A 27,747-nucleotide genomic window follows, 5' to 3' on the forward strand; every position below is an offset into this window, starting at 1 on the left:
AGTTGATCGAACATGGAACGCTACGTTCAGACTTGTATATACAAGAGGACTCTTATGTCCGCTTTTGTCGCGTTTCGGGCGGGCAGGGTAGGGCTGTAGTAGCTTCTGTGACGTCATTTATTGTCGTCACTGGCTTCACGTGTTTCTTTTCTCGCCATGCAGTTCACGGATTATAGATTTCTCAGTCTTTGAAGCAAGAGATTAGAAAGGGTAAGACAAGCAGGCACAAAGATAATCAGTAATGCTTTGGAGTTATCTTTGCACCAAAAAACCTGACTGCATGGAAGTCTGTTCAAGAGCGCGTTGCAACTCTTACCCTACCCTCCCTCCTCCGCTAAAGTTTTCCCCGTCTCGCCAGACACTGCTTTCACTCGCTAACGGAAAGAAAATATTTGCTTAGTAGCCAGAATACACAAGAGCGAATACATGTCTCTATAAGCAACTGAAGGTGGGTTAGATGCACTATATGACAACTGGCACTCGCGCTCGCTCTTTACCAGTATAAGAGCGGAGACCTAATGACTGGGGCCTTTGTGTTACTGAGTATAGAAGCGGGGTCTTCCCTCACCCAAGTATAAAACTTCTCACGGCCACTTATTTCTTACATTATAAACTCTACCGCCTAACCGTTATGTCAAGGCCTAAAGATTTTCAAAATTTTTCCCCTCTGCTCATCAGAGGGGAAGATAGAATACAACTGAATAACAACAACAATAGAGTACAGGTTATTTTGCAGAGTACCTTTGAGGTGTTAAAAGAGAAACAACAATCTTTTGCGCATGTCTAAGTGATACGATGACCAAACTATTTAACAGAAACAGGTTCCGGAAGCCAAAAAAAATTGAGAATCACCAAAAACGGCTTGCATTTAAAATCGTCAATTTCCGTGCTTCAAGCCGGATGTGAGTGTCAACAACAAGGTGAATAAGCTTTAATACTCCCTGCTAAGAAAACAGCATTGATGGTTACTTTCCTTTGCGGCCTGCAGTCAACACCAATTAAAAGGCGCCTAGTTAATTATCTTTTTTAATACCGCTATTAAAACACTACTTAATATGGCAAAACTTCGAACTGAACTAAAACAACTAGAGGTTATATTCCAGCAAGAACATACGTAGATAAATTTAACAGATAAGTATTTATTGGCGTGCTCAAAAAGCACAAGCGCTCACGTGCTCAAAGTTGTCCAGACAGTTAGACTTTCCGTCTCGTGTTGGGTTTCCTAAATAATGACTTCCTGTAATGTGCGAGAAGAGAAATACCAAATAAAGCCTACAAATATGTGCCTTTAGGTTAACCTTTCAAGGCTTTCTTCAATGTGTGTCCATTATCTGTAAGACTCTGACTTTATTTTGTCTAAACTCCCACGCTAAGCTCAAAGGGAGTCAACGCGAACTGCAATGCAATTTTCATCTTAGAAAGATTCCTGAGTGTGGCTATCTACACGGCACGCACTCTCCCGGATATTCCCAATGGCTTCCTACGCTGTTCCGGCACGTTCTCATTGGTTTCAGCTCGTGCCAGTTGTAACAGGATGTCCCAACCGATTACCTCTCTTATTTTGTTTTTGTCAGGGTGATTTTCCAAGCTTTCCTAAACAGAAATTTGCCAAGACAATACTGAACGGCTGCCCTATATATTTTCGTGATCAGATGATTAATTCAGTATGATGACCTACGAACACGGCTCACGTAAGCGAAAGAGTAATACAACTTTCAGCACTTAGGATCAGACTCCGGCGATCAGGTAACTGAATATTCCTGAATAGGAACAGACAATTAGATTTCAGCGAACAGAAGCATGCACGCGAGCAAAAAACAAACAAACAAACTAACTAACTAACAAACAAGCAAACAAACAAAAACAAAAGCAACAAATCTGAACTTTGGCAGTGGAGAAGAAATGGAAGCTTTATTCTGCAGTAAAAGAAGAAATAATCAGCCATATAACAGTATGTCGGCTTAAGTATAATTGCAGATCAGAATACTAATGAATTCAGAGCTCAGTCGCGCTTCAGTTAAACTAACTGCAATCTTAACAGAACAGTGGCTAAATCAAATTACCGGTACTCTGAGCAAACCCGTAAGCTAACGTTGCGCTTGTTGCATGTACATCGATGGACAAGTGGGCTAGCTCTGAGTTCTGTAGTCAGAGGCTTTCAGCATTGTAAGGGGAAAGAGGTTGTGGAAAGTGGGGGAAGGGGGTTTGGAAAATGGTACATCACTTAAAATGGCAGAAAAGGTAACGTACTGAATCGCGTCGAGTTGTCAGTATCACCGTCAGCTCATCTCCAACTTGCATTGGAGATCGACACTAACGCGAGTAAACACAGGACGCAGCACACTTTCGTTTGTTGTTTAATTCCATGAGAAGAGAGCAAATGAATGAAAAAATGTACACACGCGTGAGAAATTAAGTAAAACGTTTTAGGCATTGGTTTGCTTAAACATAAATAGTGATATGCTCAGTTACCTGCACTGAAGGTTTAAACAATTCTACGAAGAATTAAATTTCTTTAACTGCATTACAATTAAAACACGACATGACTTTCCATCCCATACGCACTACAGTTAATATTAAAGGTCTCCCATAAATTATGTACAGCAAATTTTGTCCTGTGGCATGACTGGATTTTAAAAGCAGCCCTGCGTCGCTCTTCTGACAGGGGACTATATTGCAGGTCTACATATCATTCACTGTTTATATAAGGGTGGAAAACATATGCTTAATTATAAAGTGCGCATTGTCATACAATAGTTAAATATACTCTATATATACATCGCAATAGTTGTTTTTAAATGATGATTTAGTCTGCTTATCTTACATACTGACTCGCTGAAAGAATATTGTATGCTTAAGTGTTAAAAATAAATAGCTACGGAGCGTAGTTTGCGACAACTAGGCTCTCTGAACAAACCGCAGCAAACTGCTCTGAATACAGTACTTAAAAAAACCAAACGAAGGTGCCCTGGACAATATAGTGATATTAATTATAGTATTGTTTGATTGAATGATTGATTAATGGCAATACCCAGGTAACGCTACGAAATAAAATAGTGCGATAACATGTGGCGGTAATTTTGAAGGCAATAACTTTGATGTAACATTTTAGAATTTTTTAATTGGTATTTGTAAAGTAGCATTTCAACTTAGTAAAACGACCCTATAAGTGACAACTTCAATTTGTTTTCTTGTATAAATAAAAGGTATTGTATTGCATTGCTTTGCATTGCATTGCTTTGCATTACGTTGCATTGTTTTGCATTTTATACCATGCCATAGGAAATACAACCAATCAGAATACAAGGAAGCCGTTGTCTATTCGACAGTATCACATCCAACCCTCCCATCATGCGCCGCGCGTATGCGGCATTGATTGTGTGGTTACCACTGTATTTTATACGGCATGGTATAAAATACTTATGCGACGCTTTCTCATGGTATGCCATGGAATATCCCAGTTATTTCCTCGGTATACACACTCGCCTAGAGACTCGTGTGAGAGGAAATTCAAGGTAGACCACTCAAAAGCATTGTATTGGATGGATTGACTGACTGATAGACTGTGGCCACGGCTGGCCATATGATCGATTGACTGGTAGAAAGTTGTCATATCAACATCAGTGAAAGTCACTAGCCCATATCAGATGATGAGACTGTACACCCCTGGGCAAAAAAATCAGTGAAACTGTACAACAGATGTTATTATAAAGACCGCGAACAAAACGAATTCCACCGCATGTGGAAAAACGCTGCGAGTTGCTATCGAAGATAGTGAAGACCGATAAGGTGATATTTTCCCGCCAATAAGCCCGACTGGAGAGCACCCCATCCAATAAGTTGATATCGACTTAGGATATCCCTTCCGAATTCGGACAGATGCGTCATCTAAGGTGTAATATTCCGCCCCCTTGAAAAAGTACGTCTTTCCATTTTTCCACTGCAGTGCGGCCTCGATGTGGCTAGGTAACTTTGGCAACACGGATTGAATAGTCTTAGGATATCCAGGGTCAATACTCTTTTTATAGTTGTTATATCTCCAGAACATGCTGCCTTTGAATATGTACAACTCCCCGTTTGCGCCCCATTCCACAGCCGCATCCATGTTGTGTACTTCAGCGGGAAGGTTCAGCTCTGTAACGTTTCTCGGCCCTTGTACCAGTGTTCGGTTTGAGTACGTCCAATATCTGCAAACGGAGTAAAAGAATACTTAATGGTTCTTCCAAGGTTTTCTATGGAAATACCCTGCAAGTAAATATAGTCTCCGATAAAAAGATAGTTTCAGCCAATAGTTTCAGACAGTCTAGCTTGCAAATGTTTCGTGCCGACAATTTTCGAATATTTTCAAAGGCCAGTTAAAAATTTTGGGATTCCCAAATAGCGAAATAGCTAAGGAGCTTTTACAGCAATTTCCGAATTGCCCAAAGATTTTCGGGCAGTTTATTAGGTCTAATCAATGCCAAGAGAACATCAAGGTAGTCAATGTATGTAAACATTTACAGAACCTTTCCTGAAGATCTGCCGAGGTACTTTTCCGACGACTACATAAAGTACTAGGAAATGAAGAACCCTGATTAGATATTTTGTCCCTGTAGAGCTTTTTTCAATTGAGAGTCGTAAAACCAAAATCAAACCAGTCACCTACCAGTTAGACTTCCTGGCCAATCCTAACCAAAAGTAAAACCAAAATAATGCAAGAAAATTGCCTGATTACTTTCAGCACTCGATTGAAAACCACTGTGAACCGCATAATAAGTAATTAGTAACATTTAAAGTTAAATAGGAACCTTGATCCTTTAAAAATGAACGTCAGTCTATCATAATGTCTTGTGTATCCAGCATCGATATCATTTTCGAGTCCATCCCAGAACTGTGATATTTTCAAAGCGCCAGTGAAAGCTCCCTGATCGCCAACCGGCCAGAAATACGCGCCCTTGAATGCGTAGGTGGTCCGATCAGCTGTCATTATCATGGCATCAAGCGTACTGGTGCATGGATTGGGTTTTCCTGGAGACTGGGTCGGGTCTTGGTGAGGTGTTGGCGGGACCCTGTTGATTGAGGGTTTACCTAGTGACGTAAAATCAGCGAGGTGTCAATTAACATATTGAATGAATCAGAATACTTTTAAGAGAGGAGGGAGAGAAATTTGAAAACGCAGCTTTATTAATATTCCTACGGTTAGGCCTACCGTCCACACTGATCCGTCACGAAAAAGGAGCTTTTCGGAACGCTCTTCAAACAGGAGGAACTTTAAAACGCCGGTTTCGCGTTTTAGTGTGGACGAAAAACGTTTTGAAAACGGAGCTTTTCGAAAACGATGACTTCACAATAATCATGTGATTTCCCTGCCAAAGTTTTCCCCTCCGGTGATTGTTGCCTTCTCAAATCAGCCGTAGAGTGGACGGAAAACCTTTGAAGAGAAAAGCCGGAGTAATTGCAGGAGAGGTTTTTCCTCTTGGAGGCTGTTACGCACGTCCTCGTTCCGAGGGTCTCTTATCGTCCGGGGCCTCTCCCGCTCCAGGGGACCGGAAGATGAGAGACCCTGGGAACGAAGTTGTGTGGCGCACAGCTACAATGGAAATGAGGGCGTTTTTTCTCAGGGTCTGCTTAAGATATGAAGAGGGATAAGAGTCTGATCTCCTCGTGGAACATTAATAAAAGACCCTTGTTCACTTCTTCCAAGAGAAAATGAGGCGACAACCTGTCCACAATGAACCGAGCTTGATCATTGCTATTGTCTTCATGTATACAACACAAAAGATAACATCAACAGAAAGATAGATTAGGACAAAAATTGCATGTAAGAGTAAACTTACCATATAACTGTTGAATTCCCAGAATATCATCTCGATGAAGCTCCAGTCCCGGATGATAACCACTGTAAATCGGGTACATTATGGCGCCTTTCGTTGAGGAGTGTTCCAGCCCCAAACTATGCCCCAGTTCATGTAGTGCCAACCATTTTAGATCCACTCCCCCTGGCTGGCTTTTGTGAACCGTAAATAGTTCTTCGTCATCAAAATGGAGATCTCCAAAACGTCCTGGAGTCGGAAAAAAATTTGAACATGTATGAAATGCGAACTAGCGCCCACTCTTGTTTTATGGCTTCATCAATCCGTCCGTAGGCACGGCGCGTACGTAATGATAAAAACTTGGTTTCAGTATGACTGAGCGTATACGTCGAAGTTCAATAACGGTACCGGCGAATTTAATGCTGGGGGTAACCCTGCGATGGACTAGCTTCCCATCCATGGGGGGAGTAGAAATATTCCTAGTCCTGTCCTAGTCGCTTCATACTACAGAAACCGGGATAAGCTCCGGCCTGATGGGCCACTTGGCTCATACGCGGACTTTGCCTTTGTACGATTAGCCTGGAAGCCATGTATAAAACAGAAATAAAATTTCTTTTCCCAAACCTACCTGCATTGCTTCCTGGGAAGTAGGCATAGGCAAGTTCTCCTCCTCTGCCATCGAACGAATATCCTCTGTCTTTCTTATTTTCAAAAATTATCTCAATGTCAGCGGGTCCGTCGGTCACTTTTGAGAAGGTCAGCGGAGAAACCTTTGCCCACATGCTCAATGCAGACTGTATTGTATTGTCGACTTGTTGGCGCGTAAGGTCTGAAGTGTAAGTTGCCATCTTGTAGGTTAACCTCTGAATGAAAAAAAAAAAAATTGAAATTACAGAGAACAAGAATTACTAGATACATGGAGGATATTAGACTGCGGCTTGAAGATACGAATTTTATTTTGGAGTGGTTAAAACATTTTTTACGAACTCGCGCAGCAAGTGTGCAAAACACTAAAAATCTTTAAGCTACGGTTGAATTTTCTCTCTATTTTAAAATTATCGATAAATTAACAGATTGCACAAATGTAGCGTGCGAACACAGACATATTTCCGGCTGTCGCTTGTCTCCGCCACACAAATGACCGTGACAAAAAAATGCTGCAAATGACGTTATCAATATCGTCACTAGTAAGGATATGGAAAATAAACCACTAGGGTCCCGGATGTAGTTACGTATGAATTATTTGAGTGGTGTATTTCCGGTAAAGCACTCATGTCTATGCAATAAATGTTTATTCAAGTAAAACATAACGACCACCGGATTTTATATGATTGTGGGGGCACGTAGTGTACATTAACAAATTGTTTCAAATGAATTCGACATAGTTAATAGGTTAAGGCCCCATCCATACTACGCCGGGGAAATGCAGCGGTTAGGTCTACTGTCCACACTAATCCGTAACAAAAAGAGCTTTTCGAAAACGTTATTCAAACCGGAGAGGTTTGAAAACGTCGGGCTTGCGCTTTAGTGCGGACGAAAAACAGTTTTGAAAACGGAGGTTTTCGAAAACGATGAGGTCTTGATAATCATGTGATGAACCCTCACTCTCAATGGTGCACTTCAGCTTTTCTGCCGCGTCAGTGATCGTAACGTTTTCAAATTTCTCCGGCGTAGTGTGGACAGAAAACATTTGATGCGTTTTCGGGGTGGAAACTCCGTTTTCAAATTTCTCTGGCGTAATGTGGACGGGGCCTGAGACTAACAAAATGGCAGGTGAATTATAAGTAAGATTTATGCATATGGCATGTCGAGTTGGGGTTGAGCTGGGGACTGCTATCGGAGAAAAACATTTATCTTCACTTTTCCATAGTCTGAGATTAAGGGACGGACTTGTTTCCGTCATTTCAAGATACCGCAGCCTGAATTAAGTTAGTCATCCGAGAAAGAGAAAGACTTACATTTTTATGCCAAAAAGTCCCATGAAGAGAATATCTCTTCTTTCTTCGGAACTGTGCCGTTTTCCCAAGATCTCGGAAACCACAGCGTTGCTTAGTAACCAGGTCGACAGTACTCGGGTCTTCGGGATTTCCCGTCTCATTCAGCCCGGTGAAGCGCTGAAGATTTCTCACAGCTTGATAAAGCTTCCATTTGCTTCTCACTCGTCCAAATTTCACATCAGTAGGAGACAAATAGCCGTATCTCTCCAAATACCTCTGATGATTGAAAAATATATGTAAGATACGAAGGAACCACTCAACAGATCGACATTTGGCAAACTAAATATAACCTTTTTCGAAACATAAATGTTAGATTTTGCCGATTTCTTGTATTTGAAGATTAATTTCCTGAATTTTAGAGTAGCTTCAGGACGTATAATACTTATAGACAAATTTAAAAACCCGACGGTCCGCAATTTGTCCAAAATCTTAATTGTCGCACCACAGATTAATTGTTGCACCACAGAGTTATTATGAAATCGACTTCAAGTTAACCGAACCCTGAACTGAAATAGCATTTGATTACTCCTGAACTAAATAAATGTTTCTTTTTCCAGAGGATTTTATTATGATCGATCAGTAGTTAAGTATATATGGTGGACTGGGAAAAGCTAACGGTTTTTAGTTTCATACGGCCCATTGAACTTTGAAAGTGGTTTCAAAGCACTTTGCCAATGCCTATTGTATTGTGCATGCTCTACTTTTAGACGAGTTCCGCTAAGTGGTCGACAAGCGTTTCGAATTGACATTTTAAACTTTAAATATTCCTTTTCTTCAAAAAAAGGTGAGACAAAAACTAGAACTGGACGGAAAAAGATGAAAAGGAGAACGAAGAGTTTGAAGAGTTATTCAGAAGAGTTTGTACTACATAAGAATGAAAGTAAAATATTGGCTTGAAAAAACGTCGTTTCAAACAATTTGTCTCTGTTTCCATGGCCTGAACACAACTTACATCTGTTATTTCATTGACTCTTAACAACCAGTCGACTTTAAGTTTGCGGTCACCTCTTTCGAGTGGTCGTTAAATTTGAAACTTTACGCTATTTCGACATTTATTGCACTAGTCACTGTTTCTAACATAACCCGTAAAGGAATGTGAATATGTCTTTGTATTATCTGTTCACCAGCCATGAGTTATTTATAACAACCGACCGCAAAAATTCAGACACAATGAACGTTCTTTTTTTCTGCAATGTCGTTATTCGACCACTTAGTATTTATATTGATCATTTGTTTAATACATCTTTCAAACAATTCCGGCGTAGGAAAAACCGAACACCTTTCACTTTCCTACTGCATAAATTACTTTTCTTTCCACTCCCATGAGTCACACAATGATCGTAGTTTTGTTTGGTCTATTTTGATGGCCACGGAGGCAATTCAGAGTATTATTTATTCGCGGAGAGAGCTTCCGCAGCCTCAGAAATAATTACCAAGTCTAGATATAACGGAACTATTGAGATTTTTTCCCTTGCTCCGCTCTGAACCAAAGCCATTGATAATGAAAGTTGCAGGCCTACAGCTGTTCAAAATTAACTTAGTTTGGATCCGGCAGTTCACGCAAAACTTAAGACTATCGAAAACTGCTATGTTTATTATATTTGACACATACTTTCGTGATATTCCACCCGCACATGTAGGAGTTTGTTTGCTCTGTACATTTTGTTCATTCGGCCCCGCAGAGAGCATCACATAATTGACGTCATGCGTGACATCACATTAAGAGAATCCGTCCTTTTGTCGTCAAATCTGTGAGCACAGGAAAGCTCTAAACGAACATGTTTTGTTAAGTGAAATTCCTTTGCGTGAAATACATTCCTCATGACTGAACATATGAATTTTTTTCACGCCAATTCATTAATATGTGAATTTTTTTTTTCAACGTGAGCAGAACGATATTAGCGCTTGTTAGGCAATATTGAATATAACAAACTTTCAATTTTGCAGAACTTATTTTGGAGTTAAAAATTCCGTTTTCTCTTTCTTTTGCCGGTTAAGTCATGAATTAAGTCAAAAAACATTAACGCAGCTTGAAGCAAGAACCTCAATATGCACGCCTTCAAAACGAGCTGAAACATTGAAAGAGTGCTACATGTGAACGGTATGAAACCCAGACAGATTGAGACAATTTGCATGGGGTTTGCGAAAGAGCGGACAAAAAGTTTTCTTCAAGACTATGACTGAATTTAATTTTCAGAAAACGTTAGTTCTCGAAGGCATAATTACAGTGTAACAGAAGGAGACCTTTACACAGACTTGTTATGCGAAGGCGTGAAAAGCTATTTCTGTTCTGAAATTTTTCTAGACATAGATCCCAGTTTGACGAAGAAAACAGCCGGTTCCCAGCTGGTAAGAAAACCCGAATATGTTCTTATTTTTAAGTATTGAACCCGAACAAGTGGATTTCAAATCAAAACTTACCAAGACGTTTGTCGGTAGTGCGGCAGGTCTTGCCGATACGAGTGCGAACACTACAACCAAACACGCCAGAGCTAGTGCTCTCATATTTAAAGATGTCGAAGTAGTAACGCTTGTATTTTTCCTGTTCAAAAATGTCTTAGCCGCTCAATGACTTCTTAACGCATTCAGTGGGTATGGTGTACTTGAAATCTGCGAGTAACTGCTTTCGTTGTCAGTTGCAATTACGTATTATTTCAGAACAGGTCACAGTTCACAGCCAATGAAAATTAAACAATCATTTTCCTCTTTTTACAAGCAAGAACAATGCTGGCATTCCGCCCTTAAGACAATAGTCCTGCTGTCTGGTGAGGAAATGAAAGTTGTACGCTATGAAGGTACAGGATATCCGACAAGTTGCGATGTTAAACAAAAACCGCATTGAAAAACTTCGAAAATAAACATTCCCGCAATCCGGATATCTAAAATTGTAAGAAGGTTTAATGTTTATAAAGCTGTATAATTTCTATGGTCAAGGTTTGATAAGTCGCGTATAAATCTAGTCCTTTATGCGAGGATGATGTAATTTTCCTTGTTGGGGAGCAAAGCCTCACCAATATCTAAGACAGCTTTACAGGTAATGCTCTAAAAAAGGAATTAACCGCTTTCAATTTTGAGAGTGTATTTCCAGCACTTTGCAAAATACAATAGAATATCCGCCCTTATGATGCGCTGATCTAAAAATGTTTTAAGGGTGGCACTAATTCACCCACTTCAGAACATTGTAAAGCGGGTTATTTTTAAGACTTTATCTTTATTTCCGGGAAAGGGTAGTTGAGCTCAAATTAATCTTCTTTTGACTATGGTCCCTGGGATGTACCTGTACCTTCGCATGCCCAGTTATGTTTGGCTTTAAGCGAGCTTGTGAAATCCTTAATCTGCCTTGGAAATATTCCCTCAGCTTTAAACGAGTTGCCCACTACCGGAAATTAGTTCTTTTACAAATTCATGTTTGTCCACATACCGGAAGTGCTTCTGACTGCAGCTCACCGCAACAGATCGAATCGTGTAACATTGCATAATCACCGTTGCCTCTTTATTTCAGTACGCCTGGTCAACATTTAATTTCTCTATACAGTACTGATACATTGCACTGACAGTGACGAGAATAAATAAATTCATCACCTGGGTTGTTATGTTGCTTTGACGCCCGGTTTGATGTTGCGCTTTTAAGGACAGCAAAAATTTTGATTTTTTTTTTTTATGGGGTTTTCCGGATTTTCTCTGGCGAAGGTAATAAGATCAGAAAACTCGAGGAAACGTAGAAAAGATCTACAGGTGTCAGGTTTTGGCCACAAAAATAACAGAAAATGGAAGTTAGACTTGGCATGAAGTATAAACTATCACAATGACCCAGATGTCGTCTGAATTCACTTTGCAGTCGAAAGAGTAAACATGTAGTACAATATATATATATATCTTATTAGACGTTTTGGTGTGTAGTATCGCCGTATATTTTTACGAGTTGTGCCGTATTTTGACGAGCCCGTAGGGTGAGTCAAAATACAATGAACAACGAGTAAAAATATAAAGCGATACTGCACACCAAGACATCTAATAAGAGATTTATTATCCAACTGCTGTAGTCAATAAATTTATCAATGAAAGAGGGAGAGTGTGGCAGTTTTGCGTGCGCGCGCCGATCGACCTGTACGGCAAACAGGCGCTCTACTGTACAAATAACTGTACAATATCGCTGTATATTTGTACTGTTATTTGGACGGTATTCGCTGCAGGTGGATAATAAGACATGTCTTCTATGTTAAATATGTTCCTTTAATCAATTTTTAAAGAGACACTGCCTCCCCTTATTAATTGGCCACCTCTCTACAACGAACACTTTCTCCTCCGTTGTGGGGTCCGCCTGTCTCGATTGTGATCGTAAAATACTGGAAAGTTGCTCACTGGAATGCCAAAAAGTTGCTAAGAAATTACCAAAAATTCAAAAAGTTGCTACCTAAATTTCTTAATAGTTTTATATAAACGTTAATCAAAGGCTTTATGTTTTTGTTCTTCACAATAATCGCCAACATCAGTCAAGAAAAATAGCTTGAAACTTAGCTTTAAGGAGTTGCACGCAAAATATGGGCGAAATTTAAAGACACCCTTAAGTCTAACGGAACAAAACACTTGGTTCATTTGACGTCTTGCCGAACATTGTCAAGCGACAAGTTATCCGTTCAAAGTTCAGAAAGTCGATAATTCAAGAAATTCGCATAAATTGAAGTTGCTATGAAGCCGTTGACTTTTTTGTGCTTGATATGTGCTCTGAACCTATATTTTGCTCAAAAGTTGCCCAGAAAGGCAAACCTTCCTGAGGTTGCTAGAACCACTAAACTGTTTTCCAAACGCCAAAAGTTGCTCAAAAGTTGCTGAGCACAAGCGGGACATGCCCATTGTGGAGAGGTTCGACTGTTTTAAAATGGAATACGCATGTACCAGGTTACGCTGTCAAATTGAAGACGTCTGGCAGACTTTCAAAACGTCTGTCGTTGTGTTTTGGAAACATCGTTAATCCCTAATTAAAATTTGTTTTCCCTCCAACAATTCACTAAATATCTAAAATCTTGGGTTTTAGGAGCAAATCGAGTACGAGAAAGGTATTCAGTCATAATCGCAACAGTGCTTTGACTGTGTCCCTTAAATACGAACCCGATTACAAAATCCCGGCAAACGAGAAATTCAACGAAATATACATTCAAAACTAGAAAGATAAGGACATTTATTATATGGCTAGCTCCGTGAGCGGGCAAGATGAATCAAATCTTGCGCTGTGATTGGCTACCCGAGCATGCAAGATGGAGTTATCTTGCCTGCTCAGGACTACCAGTCGTGTCCCGCAAAAAAAAGTTCCTCGAAAGCCACATGGACTCCGTCTCGGTCCATAAACACGCAAAAAAAGAACTTGGCCAATATCCAGCCATCTTGACCTCACACTTGGTCAATAATCCATACATAATTATTCTTCTTTAATTTTGTTTTTACAAAATAAGGCACTTGTTGGAATTCGTCAATGAAATGAATTTACGTACATAACTGGCTACTCACTTTTCAAATCAAATTACAGTTTAATAACTGAAACGTTTACCTACAATATCTCGCCTCCTATCACTGGCAGCCGGTTCAACGATGAAAGGAGGCTGTTTTCGCAGGCTGCAAGTATTGCGTATTATTAATTTTGTTTTTTTTGAAATGGCATAGTTGACGGTGGTAAAGGGTACTTTAGTGATTTATGAATGCCCTTATTTTTTTCCTGTGAAATATGAAATGGTAATTTTTTTTCTCGTGAGGTTTGATTTCATGGTTTTGTGTAAAATGAGAAATAAAGGTTAATTTCTTTGTGAATCGTTATTTGGACTACTTTTTCTATTATTTTTGACGTCCGTCATTGGTAGAGTGAAGCCTTGGAGCCGATGGCTCATAGCTGCCGGAGCTTATCCCGGTTTCTGTAGCATGAAGCGGCTAGGAGTATTTGTTAGGTTTCCCCAACAATTCGCCGTCAGTGCGTAATAAACATTACATAATCGTGAAAGGAAATCCGTTCGATCCTTCAACATTCACGGTCTCCAGTATAACGTGTTTCTCCTTCTATCTCTTATCGAGCAAAGTTGTCCTTGGGACATTAATTAACTTTCAAAATCGCATTAATTTTGCATGTTCCAGTGATACGCGACATATCTAGGGTTTTTTTTTTTCCGTGAACTGAGAAAAGACCATCTTGAAAGTGAAGAATGATCATCGCAGTTAATTTTCCAATTTAAGCAATGGCAAAGAAGAAGCCTGAAAAAAATCAGGGCTTCAACGGGATTCGAACCCGTGACCTCCGCGATACCGGTGCGATGCTCTACCAACTGAGCTATGAAGCCACACATTGGGAGCGAGGTCAATTAATTGAGTTCATATTTTCCCGTGAGGAGTGAAATGATGTGAAGTTTATATGAAATAATTCATATATGAACTGCGGTAGTAGATGAAAGTGAAGAATGATCATCGCAGTTAATTTTCCAATTTAAGCAATTGGAAAGAAGAAGCCTGAAAAAAAGATCAGGGCTTCAACGGGATTCGAACCCGTGACCTTCGCGATACCGGTGCGATGCGCAGTTCATATATGAATTATTTCATATAAACTTCATATCAAAAGGCCATTTTGTTTTTCGTGAAACGCGAGATTCTCCCCACCCCCACCCCTTACCACCTTCATAGTTTCGTTTTATCAATGTAAAACGTTTGTATAATAACACATTTGCACCTAAGGGATTTTACTACTGTCTTATATCTTCACGGCTGAACTAACAGAAAAGTCAAACTCATCATTAATGAAAGTTTTGACAATTTTGCGGGAAGGTCTCACGGGTCCTCTGAATCCAGAATTCCTCTTCCTTTGGAGTTGCACTTCATCCACTTGTCAGCGATTACCTTGGGGTAAGCTCTTTCTACATGAACCTTCCCCTTCTGTAGCTTCAGATACTGCCTCCCCCGGAACACGTAGGTTCTGCTGTTGAGCCACTTCACAGCTGCATTGATGTAATCAGGGAAGCCCCACGCGCTTCGAATTCTCCTGGGATACCCTGGGTCTGTGCGCCGTGTATCCTCGTTATATCGCCAATACTGCTCATCTTTGAAGAAATACGTCTTTCTGTTTTTCGCCCATGTGAAAACTGCGTCCATGTCTTCAAGAGCTGAAGGCAGGCCGTATCGTGTGATCTGACCAGAATCTTTTAATTTCCTTGCGGAGTCATATTCCCAAAACCTGACCGAAACAAATGTAACAATTATAACAACGACAATGACAACCACATGCCCTTTTGTGGTTTAAAACCTTCTAACGGAAGATCCTAGATGAGTGTATTAACTGGTGAACACAGCCTAGCTTTCTTGGTGGAGCTCATTTCAACAGTGTCGGTAACAAAATATGAAAAGAATCTGTTTGAATGAATGAATGAATAAGAGAAAGACTTTATTTGAGTGTCAATGGTATTTAGCTTAAAAAAAAAAACAAATTGGAGACACTATTTACACATTAAAATATATCTTAGTTACATAAAGCTAAAATTATTTACAATTTAGCTAGAGAAATCAATCAATCAATAAATCAATAAACAAATAAATTACTGAAATGTGTGAACTTAGTTAGTCTAAGTATGATATAAGAACTTAAAAGATATCAAATATGTATATATAAATATAAAATTTATAGCGGCCTAGCAGCGTATGTCACATTTGTTACAATTATCTCTTAAGACTGTTGGGTCTTTGCTCTTAATACTCTTTTTAAAACTCTTAACATTAGGTTTCTCTCTATCACTATGGTCTTATTTGTTCCAAAGATTCACTGAAAAACAATGTAACTTTAAATGCAATGTAAGTTAATTTATCAAAAACCCGACACCATTATGAGTTCAAAAATGCAAATTGAAGTGATATCCTACTCTGATCCTTTGAAGAACACCACATTTCCCCGTCTGTTGAGGTAAGCAGCATCTACAGGGGTCTTAATATGCCTATAATATCTTGTGATGGTCCACGGACCACGTCGACGCAGTGCCCTGTCCACGAGCCAGAACCTGTCTCCAACAACGAAGAATGTCCACTTATTTGGACCCACGAACACTGTGTCATAGCGAACGGAGCTGCTGCAAAGATCCGGGACAGTGGGACGAGGGGTGACGACGGCGGGACGAGGAGTGACCCGCTGGCGCGTGGTTGTAGCTTTGGTCGAGGCTTTCGTGGTAGCTTTAGTCGTAGTCTTCACTGTAGTTGGAGTTGGCAATTTTCGCGCGGTTGGCTCTGAAATTATCGCAAAAGTGTTAATCAGTTATTTGAACAAGAACTTTTACAGAACCTACTGAATAATGACCACAGAAAGACTACTTGCACTCCATCTTTCTTCTTAATGGCTGAACAGCGCTTATCCTATCTAACAAGAACGCAAAAACGACGGGATGGACGTAAAAAAGTTTGAGGGTGGAGGGAGAAGACAAGAAAACAAAACTTTCTCCTCCCCCGGCAAATCTCTTTTCTTCTTTAAGTCTCACAACGTACCCCCTTCCTGTTTTTGAGAAAAATCAAGTGGCCTCAAATCAGTCTTAATTAAACTTTTATCTAGGTTTATCTTCACTACGAATTTGGGCTCGAATATCTGGCTTTCTGCTCTGTGAAATCGCTCTAAAAGTATGGGTCAATGCTGCAAATGATGTGCCCCCGTCCATGCTGCGCCAGGAACCTTTTATTAAGTTAATTAAGTCTCGTCATTTCATCAGTATTAAACAATAATTACTTGGGTACAACGCCTGGATCCCTTGTATGTCATCACTCGACAGCTTGATATCAGCGATGTAACCTTTGTACCAAGGGTACATGATGGATTCCCGCACGCCAGAATGTTCAAGACCCAGACTGTGTCCAAACTCGTGAACTGCCACCCAGTCCAAGTTGATGCCGTCACTCGTTCCTGTCGTAAATCTTTCGTCGTTGTCAAAGTGTGCGTCACCAGATAAACCTATCAGAGATTGACACAGAATGTGTTTAAACAAAAGATCGATGAAAAACCACGTAGCCCTTCAGTCCTAAACCATCTTACCGATAGGGTTGCCGACCTCCTTAGAATAATTCCTCTATATTATTCAAGAAGTGTGTGTAAAGGGGGAGGTAAATACCTCAGCTGCTCTCCGCTGAAGAAACAGAGGTGAGAGAGTTAGATGGGCCCGGGAAATATGACTTAAGTAGCAGGTGCTTGAATAGTAGCCTTAATAGAGAACACGTGGGACCGGAGCGGTGCACACGCGTGGACAATGAAAGAGCCACTTTGCCAAGCGTCACGCACCCTTCCAGCTCGCGCCGTGTACTCAAGCATCTGCTGATAGGGTTTTACGCATTGTGCTCAAATTTTTCACTATTATGCTAATGCTCGGTGCTCAAAGAGTCTCACTTTTATGCTCCATTGTGCTCACATAAAGAAAGAAAAAAGAAAATGCGCTTGTTATATCGAAGCGAGAGCAGCGCCTCATTGAAATTCTCCATTGCTCTGGCTTGACTATTACGAACTGAGTTTTCCAGTAATGAGAAAAAAAAATAGTAATGAAAAAAAGTCGCTCAGGTGCAGCAGAAGAATGCTGAATTAGCAAAACCTTCCCGTATGCGAAAGCCTAATTTTGAAGCTATCTGTCATGTTGAGACAACCAGGTAGTTACAGATCTCTCTCGGTCTGCCCAAGGCACGGGATCAGCCAGTTTTTGTCACTATTATTCCGGTATAATTCTCGATTCTTTTGCCTCACTATTTTGTTCAAAATAATGCCGTCATAATATGTAAAACCTTACTTGCTACGCAGGGAAATTAGGAATTAAATACTTACCTTTGTTACTGTGAGGGTAAAACGCATGCGCTAATGTGCCACCTGCTCCGTCAAAAGGATAAGGATCACCATGCACCTGACGAACAAAGCTTATGAGGATATCAGCATCTCCACTGTAAACCTCTCTTATCCTTAAATCCGACGAAGATTGCCAAAGATAGAAAGCCTTTCGGAAGATTCTCCGTTGCGTGTAACTTGAAATACCTCTGGTGAAGTTAAGTACCCGGTAAGTTAGATCCTACAAAGTAGAATTGGATCATAACATTATCATCTGATCATTACTTCTAGAGATTGTTGGAAATGCAATAGCGACTAATGGACTCCGCCGAAATCTAGAGGCATGGGCTCGAGCCCTTTCCAGTGACATTTTGTAGTGTTCTCGGGAAAATAATTTTGTCACTCTCACATGCCTTCTCAAATAGCAGAATAAGGGCACAAAGACAAGAATGTTGAGTGGTAACCAGAGACCGAGCGGCCTGGGCCAAGTTTTTCAAAGGGTGGATAACGCTGAAGTGTTAACAAAATAAACCACGCTATTCATAGAATTATTAACCCGGTGGATAGCGTTATTTGCCTTTGAACGACCTGGACGAATGCCGAAAAATACCTAGCCTAGTTGCAATATTTAGAGAAAAGGATAATTCAGAACGAACAGCACAAGTAAAATAAAAGTTCCTATTGAGTTAACCCCTATAGGCTAATCTCCTTTACGCAGACGTCCTTTGGAGTCTAACGTCATCACGGCTGCGAGAAAACTACCGGTTTAGGGGGGATGTTCCTATTTTTTAAAGGTCGCTGTGACATCGCAGGGGAATGAAAAGGGCAGGGCATGGTTTGAAACGACTAAAATTACTCCTAACTGTGGACTTCGAGCTGCTGTTTCCACCCCTTAGCCGTTTTGAGCGAGATGCGAAAAAGTCAGTCATATCTTTATTTATATGATATGCAGGGCGATCCATGCAGCAGTAGGCTAGAATAAATAGGGTCCGCACTACGTAACTTATGACTATTGCAAGATAAAAAAACCTATCGAAACAAAAACCTTTGCACCTCTATTTTATGTTAGGGGATGAACTTACTCTTTTCTTCCAGATAGTCCCTTGTAGATTGAATCTTCCAATGACGCTGTTACTCGAATCCTTCAGGCCGCATCGGTCAGTGTTGATGAGTTTGATGGTAGCTGCGTCTATTTTTCCAGTGACTGGGATATTGCCGAACCTCTGAAGTCTCCTTACCGAGGCCTTAAATTCTGCTGAGTTTGGACTCAATGCTCCTCCAACCTTGTCGTTGTCTTCTGCCAGGTAGCCAAATTTCAACAAAAACGATGCCTGAGGAAATATAAGTGAAAAGAATTATTAGGGATGAACCACGATATTTACAAAAAAAGTTGCAAAAAATAGTGCACAGCGAGGCAATTCTAGACAAATCTTAACTTGTACGACCAGAAAACGCTGAGGAAAAGAAATTATTGCGTAGGAAAATTGCCTAACTGCCCCTCTCGCTAAAAAATATCATATTCTCTCGCTTTAAGAAAGTAAGTTGACGCACGCGAACTGCATGCTAAGTTCCCACACTGAGGAAAAGCCAATTCAACAGAGTGACAGGAGAGGCACAATCACAATCACAACTCTCAGGTATAACAATGAGGCCATATCGTTGGACCCAAAAAAGGTCTTGGCCTGAAACTGACGAGACCCAAAGCAGCAAACGTAACAAAATTTTAAACCCAAAAATATTTTCACACCTTCCGGCTTCAATAACTGAGTATCCCTCCTTGGAAGACAGTGAATCAAAGCTCTTTGAAATCGCTCTTAAACACTTAACACTCAAAACGTCACGGCAACCTAACTTATATACAGAGGAATTAAGGGCAAGCGTTTTTTGAAATTATATTGAAAAGTACGGTTCTATAAAAATGCTCACTTGGGATATTTGTGATCTCAGCAGGCGGTAAAGTGTCGAAAGTAACTTCTCGCGTTACTTTTGGTTCCAGCAACCTTCTCTTACCAATCTATCGCTAGTTTGAGAGTTACAACTTCCGCGAAGTCGCTTTTTTCGGTTAGCTAAAACGTGTACCACGTGTGGGCCGATACAGCTTGGTAAAAGTAAAGATGTTCAGGAAAACATGACAGGGCTCAATCTCGTTGAAAAAAAATATGTTACATTATACAAACAACGTATCATGTTGCTTTTGTAAAAAGGGTCATATACAGCAAAAACCAAAAATTACATATAAGATCCTATGATTGTAGTGATCCAGTATAACATCATAATTTTGAGGCCGCTATCCACCGCAGCCGTGTTTTCCGATATTCCTGACACGAACACAATAGTGACCCAGTGCAAAGTGGCTTGAATGTTGTGTACAGCTGATACAGATCCCCACGGGAAAAATTCTTTCAATTTATGCTCGAAAACTATTGAAATGTTTAGTTTCCTAGCTTTCGGTGGAACAGTATTCGATCAAAGTCTCTTGTTGTTAGTATGTGCTCTCTAATGAACAGCTTAAGAAACTCAAGATCAGATGTATGACGAGCTGTGTCAGTGAACTGTCAGAACTTTCATGTCTAGCCTACCATTGCCGTCAGGCCGAAACGAGTTATGACTCAAAGTACTTTGTCTTCCTTTGAGAGAGCTTGCCTTCGTTAACGATATGAAAACCAAATGTAAAATTCTGCATTCAGACTCGTGGTAACTACATTATTATTGCATTCATTTGAGTGATATCTCACCGTTTTGTATGTCTGTGTTGTTGGAGCGCTAAACACGCGGTTCAGTACAAACGCAACGAGAAATGCTGTCACCATATGCAAATTTCCTTTCATTTTTCAGCCTCTGTGCTTGGTATGGCTCTATAAACTTGGTTCTGTGACTCTAATGAGCGTTTTTAGACGCGGTTCTTTCGTCTAGATACGTTGATGTTCGTACGTAGATGTAATTTAATTTGACTGAATGACATGAACTTGTGTTTCACAAAGGTGTGACTCACCCCCCGGAGTTAGCTCAGTCTTCATGTCCACACCTCCGGTTAATTACCACAGTCATCCCAACCCTGTTCCAGACGTTTAGTTCGCCTTAGTTGCTCTTAGTTATCCTGAGCCAAGATAAATAATTGTCCCCAGTTCATTGCGTGGGTGTCGTTACATGTGAATCGATCAGTATTAATTTTTGCGAAGAAATTCGCTCAATCGTAAGGTAGGCTGCGTCTCAGACGGACCCCGGTATACCGGCGGTTTAGGCTGTTTGCGACGCAGGCTATCGTAAGGAAGCCATCGGCAAACTTTTCGCGCATCGGCTCCCCTCCAAAAATGACGTCTTTTCCTTTAGCTAACAGACAAGGATATCTTGTATCGATTTATGATGGATTTGTTGTTGAAAATGATGAACATGAGGTCGTCTCAAAGAACTCAAAATTTCTTGGAACAAGGCGCTGTTTTCGAAACTGCTGTGTGAAATTTCGTACAGTGTGATCACTGCACCCGGACGATCACACTGTACGGACTACTGACAATCCTGAGTTTAAACCATGTACTATGTTATGAAAGATTTCTCGGTCAACCAAGCTGTAGATAGTATGGCTCCTAGTTAGAGCGGTTTTGGTAGCTGTCTTTAAATTCCGTTAGCATCCAGTGCTCCCTGGTAGGAGGTGAGCCAAGGCTCATTTGGCTAGCAAACATGTCAGAGGCTGATTTCCACAGCACTCTTAACCAGCCTTTGCGTGCCCACTGGGGCCCACTGATACTGATCATTTCATTATTACGCCAGCGTTATGTCAACTTTGGGCGCGACGCGGAGGCGCAAATATGGGCTTCAAAGACCTTTACACCCTAAAGTTGGATGATCGAGGAGATTTAAGCCAAACTTTACGACTGATGACTTTTCCGTAAATCTTTATTTTCATGTTGCGCCTGAATCCAACAGAAATCAGACGAACTCGTGATGGCATGATAAACATATTCATGAAAACTGAATTGCTCGGCGGGGGGGGGGGGGGGGGGGGGAATATCCATATGAAAAGGACGGGGGTACTCGTCGGAAATTTTGAAATGAACCCCTCGTGTTGCTAAGAGGCATCAATTCTAAAACAAAGCATTATCTCCTGTAATATTTTTTTCGGCTTAATACTCTAAAAAAATACCAAAAAAGGTCCCCCCTGTGTACCTTTTGAGGCTTACAGCCTAAGAGGTACCAAAATCGCGTTTTTAACCCCTAATTTTTATCTGAGAGTCTCCCCGGGGCTGAATTGTATATGCATTGTGTATATGCATTGTATATGCATCTGTTTTGAAACAGAGTACAGATTTGAGGGATTAAGTCTAAAAATATTACGAAGAACAGATTTAAGACATGATGCCTAAGAGAAAGTTTAGAGAAATCGTAGTCTACAAAAGACACGGAAATGCACAGGACACTCATCCTCAAAATGCCGGGGTGCATTCAGCGAGTAAGGCTCCCAGCAGAACATCATTATTTGGGAATTGGAAAGATAATAATTATTTTCAAAACAGAGTCAAAGATTCGTTCAGTAGAGGTCTTCTGTCTGCTTTTTCAGCCGTCAAAACAACTGCAATCTGAAACTGTGTCAACAAGCGCTTTGGCCCCTAATCTGGTCGAAGAAAGATGAATTGCTTTTGTTTGCTCCTCTCTTGCCGTGATGCTCATTGAAGGTAATGAAATATCCCTGAGTGTTTTGACAACCACATGCTCATTAAACTAGATATTCTAAATATTCAACTGCAGACAGTACTGTTTCGGCCTTCTGGGCCTCATCAGTGCAGTGCTGAAGACTGGGATGGAGGCTAAGCTTAAAAAGCCGCCCCAAATACTACACATGTGGTAGTATCTAAGCCATTACCAGAGTGCTCAAACTAGCGAGCTAGTGAGCATGCGCAATTGCAACAGTAACGACTCATCCCAGTAGAGTGCTCAAACTGGACATGAAAGCAGAGCTTTGTATGCCAGCGAGCTATATCTAACTGCAGACAGTACTGTTTCGGCCTTCTGGGCCTCATCAGTGCAGTGCTGAAGACTGGGATGGAGGCTAAGCTTAAAAAGCCGCCCCAAATACTACACATGTGGTAGTATCTAAGCCATTACCAGAGTGCTCAAACTAGCGAACTAGTGAGCATGCGCAATTGCAACAGTAACGACTCATCCCAGTAGAGTGCTCAAACTGGACATGAAAGCAGAGCTTTGTATGCCAGCGAGCTATATCTAACTGCAGACAGTACTGTTTCCCTCACTAAGATACAGAACACTGAGTGACAGTTTTTGTTTTGATCTCAGAAACGTTCTCCTGATGATAGTGTTAGATGAACATAACGGGAAAGGCCGAATCATGAACTGAATGGTGAGTTCCGTCCCGCGAGCTGCCGATGAGAAGAAGAAGAAACACGACAAAAAGACTGTATTGCAGCAGGAAATGCAGTCTAATGCAAGTTGCAATCAAACTAATAATAACCTCCTGAATAACATGGAAACTACAGTTGGATATTTCCTCAATGTCCAAAATAGTTTTACCTTCACCCTCGAACATAGCTTATACCGGATTTGTACTCTGGCGCAGAGGTTTACTCTAGCTTTTTGTCGTTCATTGCGCTCAATTTTTCTTTGTGTCACGATAACAAATTAAGTCTTAAATGCGAGTAACTCCGTCTTACCGTTTTCTTTGTCTGTTCAAACGGAGCGCACTGCACGCAATTCAGTACAGACAGCAGAATTGCTAAAGTGATAAGAGTACAGAACTTCCCTCTCATTGTTTAGCCTCTGTTCAGTGTAGCTGATTTGCAGATAACGTTTTGTAGATCGTTTATCACTCCTCAGTCCAGGAAGGATTTTACTCTGTGTGTACTTGCCGTTGTACGCAGATTTAGCCGTTCGATTCCTCGGGCGCCTCTATGAAAGACGGAAGGGTACAGAAGCCTGGATACAACCAAGGTTTGGTTACTCTGTCGTTGTGTCATCGGCTGCTTAATTACTTTGAGCTGAGAGAGTGGAATTGAAATGTTAAACTCAGTCAATATTTATATGACTCAGATACCGACCCTACAGCATAATTGGATAGACGGATCACGTCACGGTATTACGTTAGCATTGCCGGGCAACGAATGCAGTACAGTAGAGGAAAAATTCCATCAATTTTCGCCAGTCTCAGCAAACATCTAGCCTGTGAACAGGCTCCAGCTGAAAGAGCCAAAAAAGAACTGGCTGAGTGTGAGGTGGCATCCTTTTTCTTGCCGCTTTCTCTTCGCCCCATCCTAAATAGAAAGCCTATTCACAGGCTAGCAAATATAGTAAAATCAAATGGTCTGTTTGAAATGGCTATAGGTAACGAAGTTCGCTTTGAGGAACGTATTTCTAGTGTTCGTTTTTCAAACCTTTCAATTTATGTCTTTTTCCTGGCGAAATGTCGTGCGCGAGTGTTTTGTTTGAGCGTGCGCGAGTGTTTTGTTTGAGATCGGCAAAGCCTCGAGGAGACTGGGGAGTAGTCAAGTTGAGCGCGAAATTCCCTTGCGCGCGAAATCCTGCCAGCCACACAGGTTGGCTCATTAAAAAAGTTATTGATTCCAGTCGTCGGAGCGAGGGCCCGAAATTATGATGGGTGACCCCATGGGGGAGTTAGGGGGGAAGGTTTGGACCAAGTACGGTCTGGAGGGAACCCCGTCGGGGCTTAAGAGGGAATTCTACCCAGCCTAAAACGGCCAAATACAAAATTATCTTTGAATCTTTAACGCCAGTGGAAGGGAGCTTCAGTAGGACACTGACAGACAAGGAGGGAGAGGACGAAGGAAATCGATCCAAACTGGAAGTTCAGTTTCAAAGCTGATAAACCCAAAATAAAGAGCCCCTTTTAGCCGGTGGTCACTCTCTCTGTAGTGTTCTGTCCGGAAAGGTTAAAACCTGGTAGCCATGTTGTATCGCATGTTACAATTTGAAGAACAGACAGAGACAAAAGCTTTCCGAGAGATACTCCAGATACTCTTGTTATCCTTGTCCCTCGCCGGCTTTCAGCTCTATGTTGCGCTAAAAGTCGTCGGGAAGTCACGCGAATCGTGCCATGGAGCATCATCTCAACGAAAAATTCAAGTTTGCACTAATAATCCTAGACAGTTTTGTTCTTTATGAGAGACAAGAAAAAGACAAAAGTATCATGTACTCAGTTATGAGGATTTCCACTTTGGAGCCGCGAAAAAGATGCAGTGGATGTCGGCCGAAGCAACCTTTTGCCATTAGGTCTCAAAAGAGGACAAGATGAAAATACCGGCGGCGGAAATCTGGATCCCCCCCCTGAAAGCAGTCAAGGCAGTCTGAAAGCTGGCAACAAATTAAATTAAAAAGGAAAAACGCGGAAAACTAAAGAGTTTATTCGAAGTTGATGATCTTCATATCTCTTAATATCAGTTTCCTCTACGTCAGAACGTTATCTTAAGTTGAAACTTTGTTTATCCTGGTTTATCAGCTGCCTGACTTTCAAAATCTGCTATACTGACACCTACACCTAATTCTCTTTGGATAGGCTTTATTGATTTACGTTTTCCCGCAGCCTAAAGACCCTCACAAACGCACGTGTTGCAGACCGTGATATTCGATGTCGATCATCAGACTACTAAAGTAGGAATTTTAGATCGTTTTGAAGTGACCTTGAACAGTTTTAGCCTCGCATTAGAACTCTGTTGAACCGGTGAAAGAGTTGGCAAGGATAAGGCAAGGAGTAGGGGCAGTGTAGGCTAGATTGCTTAGCACAACAAAGTCGAGAAAATCGTGATCAAAATTCAAGATACGCCAAGCGAGCGAATATTACTGATTGCCGTAACACGGACCAGGCCCGGACTAACTATTTCAGCTCCTGGCCTGACTTCAGTCGTTTCAGCGTTTCAGCGTCGTATATTTTTTCATCTCAGTATTTGCATATATATATTTTCGTATATTTCGTAACTACTGATTTTTTGAACTAGAACTGCCGGTTCGTACGTATCGTCTAAAAAAAAGGAGCCGAAAAGTGCTGGCCACCCTTTATAAACCGTGCAGGACCTATAAGGAGCTCTGTAAGGGTAGAAAACAAACTGTAAAAGAGTTTTCGGTTCACGATGCTATTTGATGGAAAGGGAACAACACTAACCCCCCGACCAAGCCCTACAGAACGGCTGTATTTAGCCCCCGGGGAGAGGGTTGCTCTGTAAATCATTGGGAAGGGGTGTGCCTCTGGGAAAGTGAAACCCTTACCCTATACTAGACCATAATCAGCTTGATTTTGCAAGCCTATTCTAGACTAGGCACCAAAATCCCCTACCTTACTCTACCCTACCATACCCTACCCTACCCTAGACTAGCTGTTGTCCATGTAGAAACTTTATCACTGTTGTAGTCCAACACTATGCTAACTAAACCGATATCTTACGAAGTCACTAGCTTTCGACTCTCAATTTCTATTAGAGAACCCTTGGTAAAGGACCCTGTTCCAGACTAAATTATTTACATACTGGCCCCTTTTCCGGTGAATTATACCCTATTCTAGACCAAAACTGTCTGATTTCTATATACCCTATCCCATACTAAAGGGCCTAAAAACCATGCCTTTCACAGCGGTTCATACCTATATCTTATATATGGGAGTACCCCCAGGTATTTTACCCGTATTCTTCCCTAGAAAGTTCAGTGAGGCAAGTTGCTTGATAATGTTTGTCAGAACACCATGAAGTTGATGAATTTCACCGGAAATGCGTGGAAGGGAAGTTGTTAATGTCAGTGAGTGTCTGGTGCTAAAACCTGCCTGATATGTATCATCAGGCAAAAGATTACTGAACAGTAGGAAACCACGTGGATTATCTTTGTGTCTATGTCACGTTCATTTAAAAGAATTACTAAGTACGTGAGAAGCATGAAGTTAATTTTCTAGTCCTTGAAATTGTCGGAGAGTCACGTTCGTGTTATTCATGTTATTTTTTGTCGAGTGTCGTGTCTGACGGAGCTTCGTCCGACATTCGATGCGACGTTTTTTTACGTTGTTTTTACAGGAATTCGCTCTCAGCCAATTTAGCCTTTTTGGGTCGATATGAAATGTCGGAAATAAGCTTAAACATGTTTAAGAGGTTTTACAATTGCTGAATCATTATGATGAATCAACGCAGAATTTCTTTCAAAGTTAAGATTCCGGATGTGTTGTAATACATGAACTCTTTCCACAAGTCACGTTGCCAGGAACAGTAGCTTCGGGAAAGGGGGCGCGGGAGGGGCAATTAGTCCGCAATTGACTCATGCTAAGGAATGGGGGTACTGCCCGGTCTGGGGTTTGAAACTCTGACTCGCAAATAAGAAAACCTCGACAACCTTATGGCGGGCAACACCGTCTATCGGATCATAGGACCTTGCTCAGAACACGTCAGACCCCGTTTACACAAAAAGTATCAATCGAAAGACTTGTGGGAAGCAAGTGGTCGGTACTCGCTTAAATATAGGATATTAAAGTAGTCACGTGCGGCGCACGTGGAACTATCAATTTCATGGCGAAAAATCCAATATACTGTACAAGGGGCAGACCCGGTTGGGTGTTAACAAACATAGCTGAGCTGAACTCGGTCCTGACTACTGCGTCCACTTCAGTTCGTTTACTCTCTCAAACTCTCGCAATGTTTACGCGCAAGAAGCAGCGATTTCTGGGCATCCCTGGCCGGGTCTGTGTACTGTTCGAAGAAGTCCGTGTGAATGGAAAAATCATATGTGGTTAGGTTACCGACCTCTTAACATCAATTAAATTTGTTTACTCATCGGGTTAATGACCGTGTCACTGCTTGGATAGATAGGTAGACTTTTTTTACGATTTCTAGTTTCTCCGTTTTCTCCTTAGTGTAATTTTCGATCAAGAAGATATATCAAACACTTAAGACTAGTCTGTGAACAGACGTTTATTTTTTTGCTGCGAGTTATTTTTCTTTGAGCGTGGAGCGGACGCAAAAAAATTGATCTTTCGTCAGCCGCACCCCTTTGCGTTTTAGCGTGTGTATCCCCTGCACCGAGTCAATATATGTATTTCGCTAAGCTTGCGATCTCGATGTACTCAAGACAAGGGTCTGTGGACAGATTACTAAAGACCCCGTTCGATCACATTTCCAAACACCTCGAAGATCGTCAAAAATACTTCGCTGCGCGT

General features: G+C 41.1%; 1 protein-coding gene across 1 annotated transcript; it reads right to left on the reverse strand.

Annotated features, from left to right (window-relative positions):
* Window positions 1-1,235: 1,235 nt before the first annotated feature.
* Window positions 1,236-26,138, reverse strand: LOC145484569 (uncharacterized). Its single transcript, XM_081463151.1, has 12 exons — window positions 23,261-26,138; window positions 18,680-18,928; window positions 17,601-17,838; window positions 16,524-16,745; window positions 15,676-16,033; window positions 14,597-14,996; window positions 10,211-10,345; window positions 7,751-8,005; window positions 6,421-6,655; window positions 5,817-6,041; window positions 4,788-5,067; window positions 1,236-4,187 (listed from the first exon to the last, which is right to left on the reverse strand). The coding sequence occupies exons 1-12, from the start codon at window positions 23,354-23,356 to the stop codon at window positions 3,680-3,682; spliced, it is 3,201 nt and encodes a 1,066-aa protein (XP_081319277.1). The 5' UTR covers window positions 23,357-26,138; the 3' UTR covers window positions 1,236-3,679.
* Window positions 26,139-27,747: the final 1,609 nt, after the last annotated feature.

This window comes from Orbicella franksi, chromosome 4, assembly GCF_964199315.1.
Source record: "Orbicella franksi chromosome 4, jaOrbFran1.1, whole genome shotgun sequence".
Classification (NCBI taxonomy): Eukaryota; Metazoa; Cnidaria; class Anthozoa; order Scleractinia; family Merulinidae; genus Orbicella; species Orbicella franksi.

Excerpts from the sequence above, each read along its gene's own strand:
- LOC145484569 (XM_081463151.1), bottom strand. The coding sequence starts at position 23,356 with ATGAGAGGGAAGTTCTGTACTCTTATCACTTTAGCAATTCTGCTGTCT. Across the intron at positions 16,034-16,523 it reads GATCCAGGCGTTGTACCCAA|AGCCAACCGCGCGAAAATTG; the intron begins GTAATTATTGTT and ends CGATAATTTCAG. Across the intron at positions 5,068-5,816 it reads GGGAATTCAACAGTTATATG|GTAAACCCTCAATCAACAGG; the intron begins GTAAGTTTACTC and ends TTACGTCACTAG.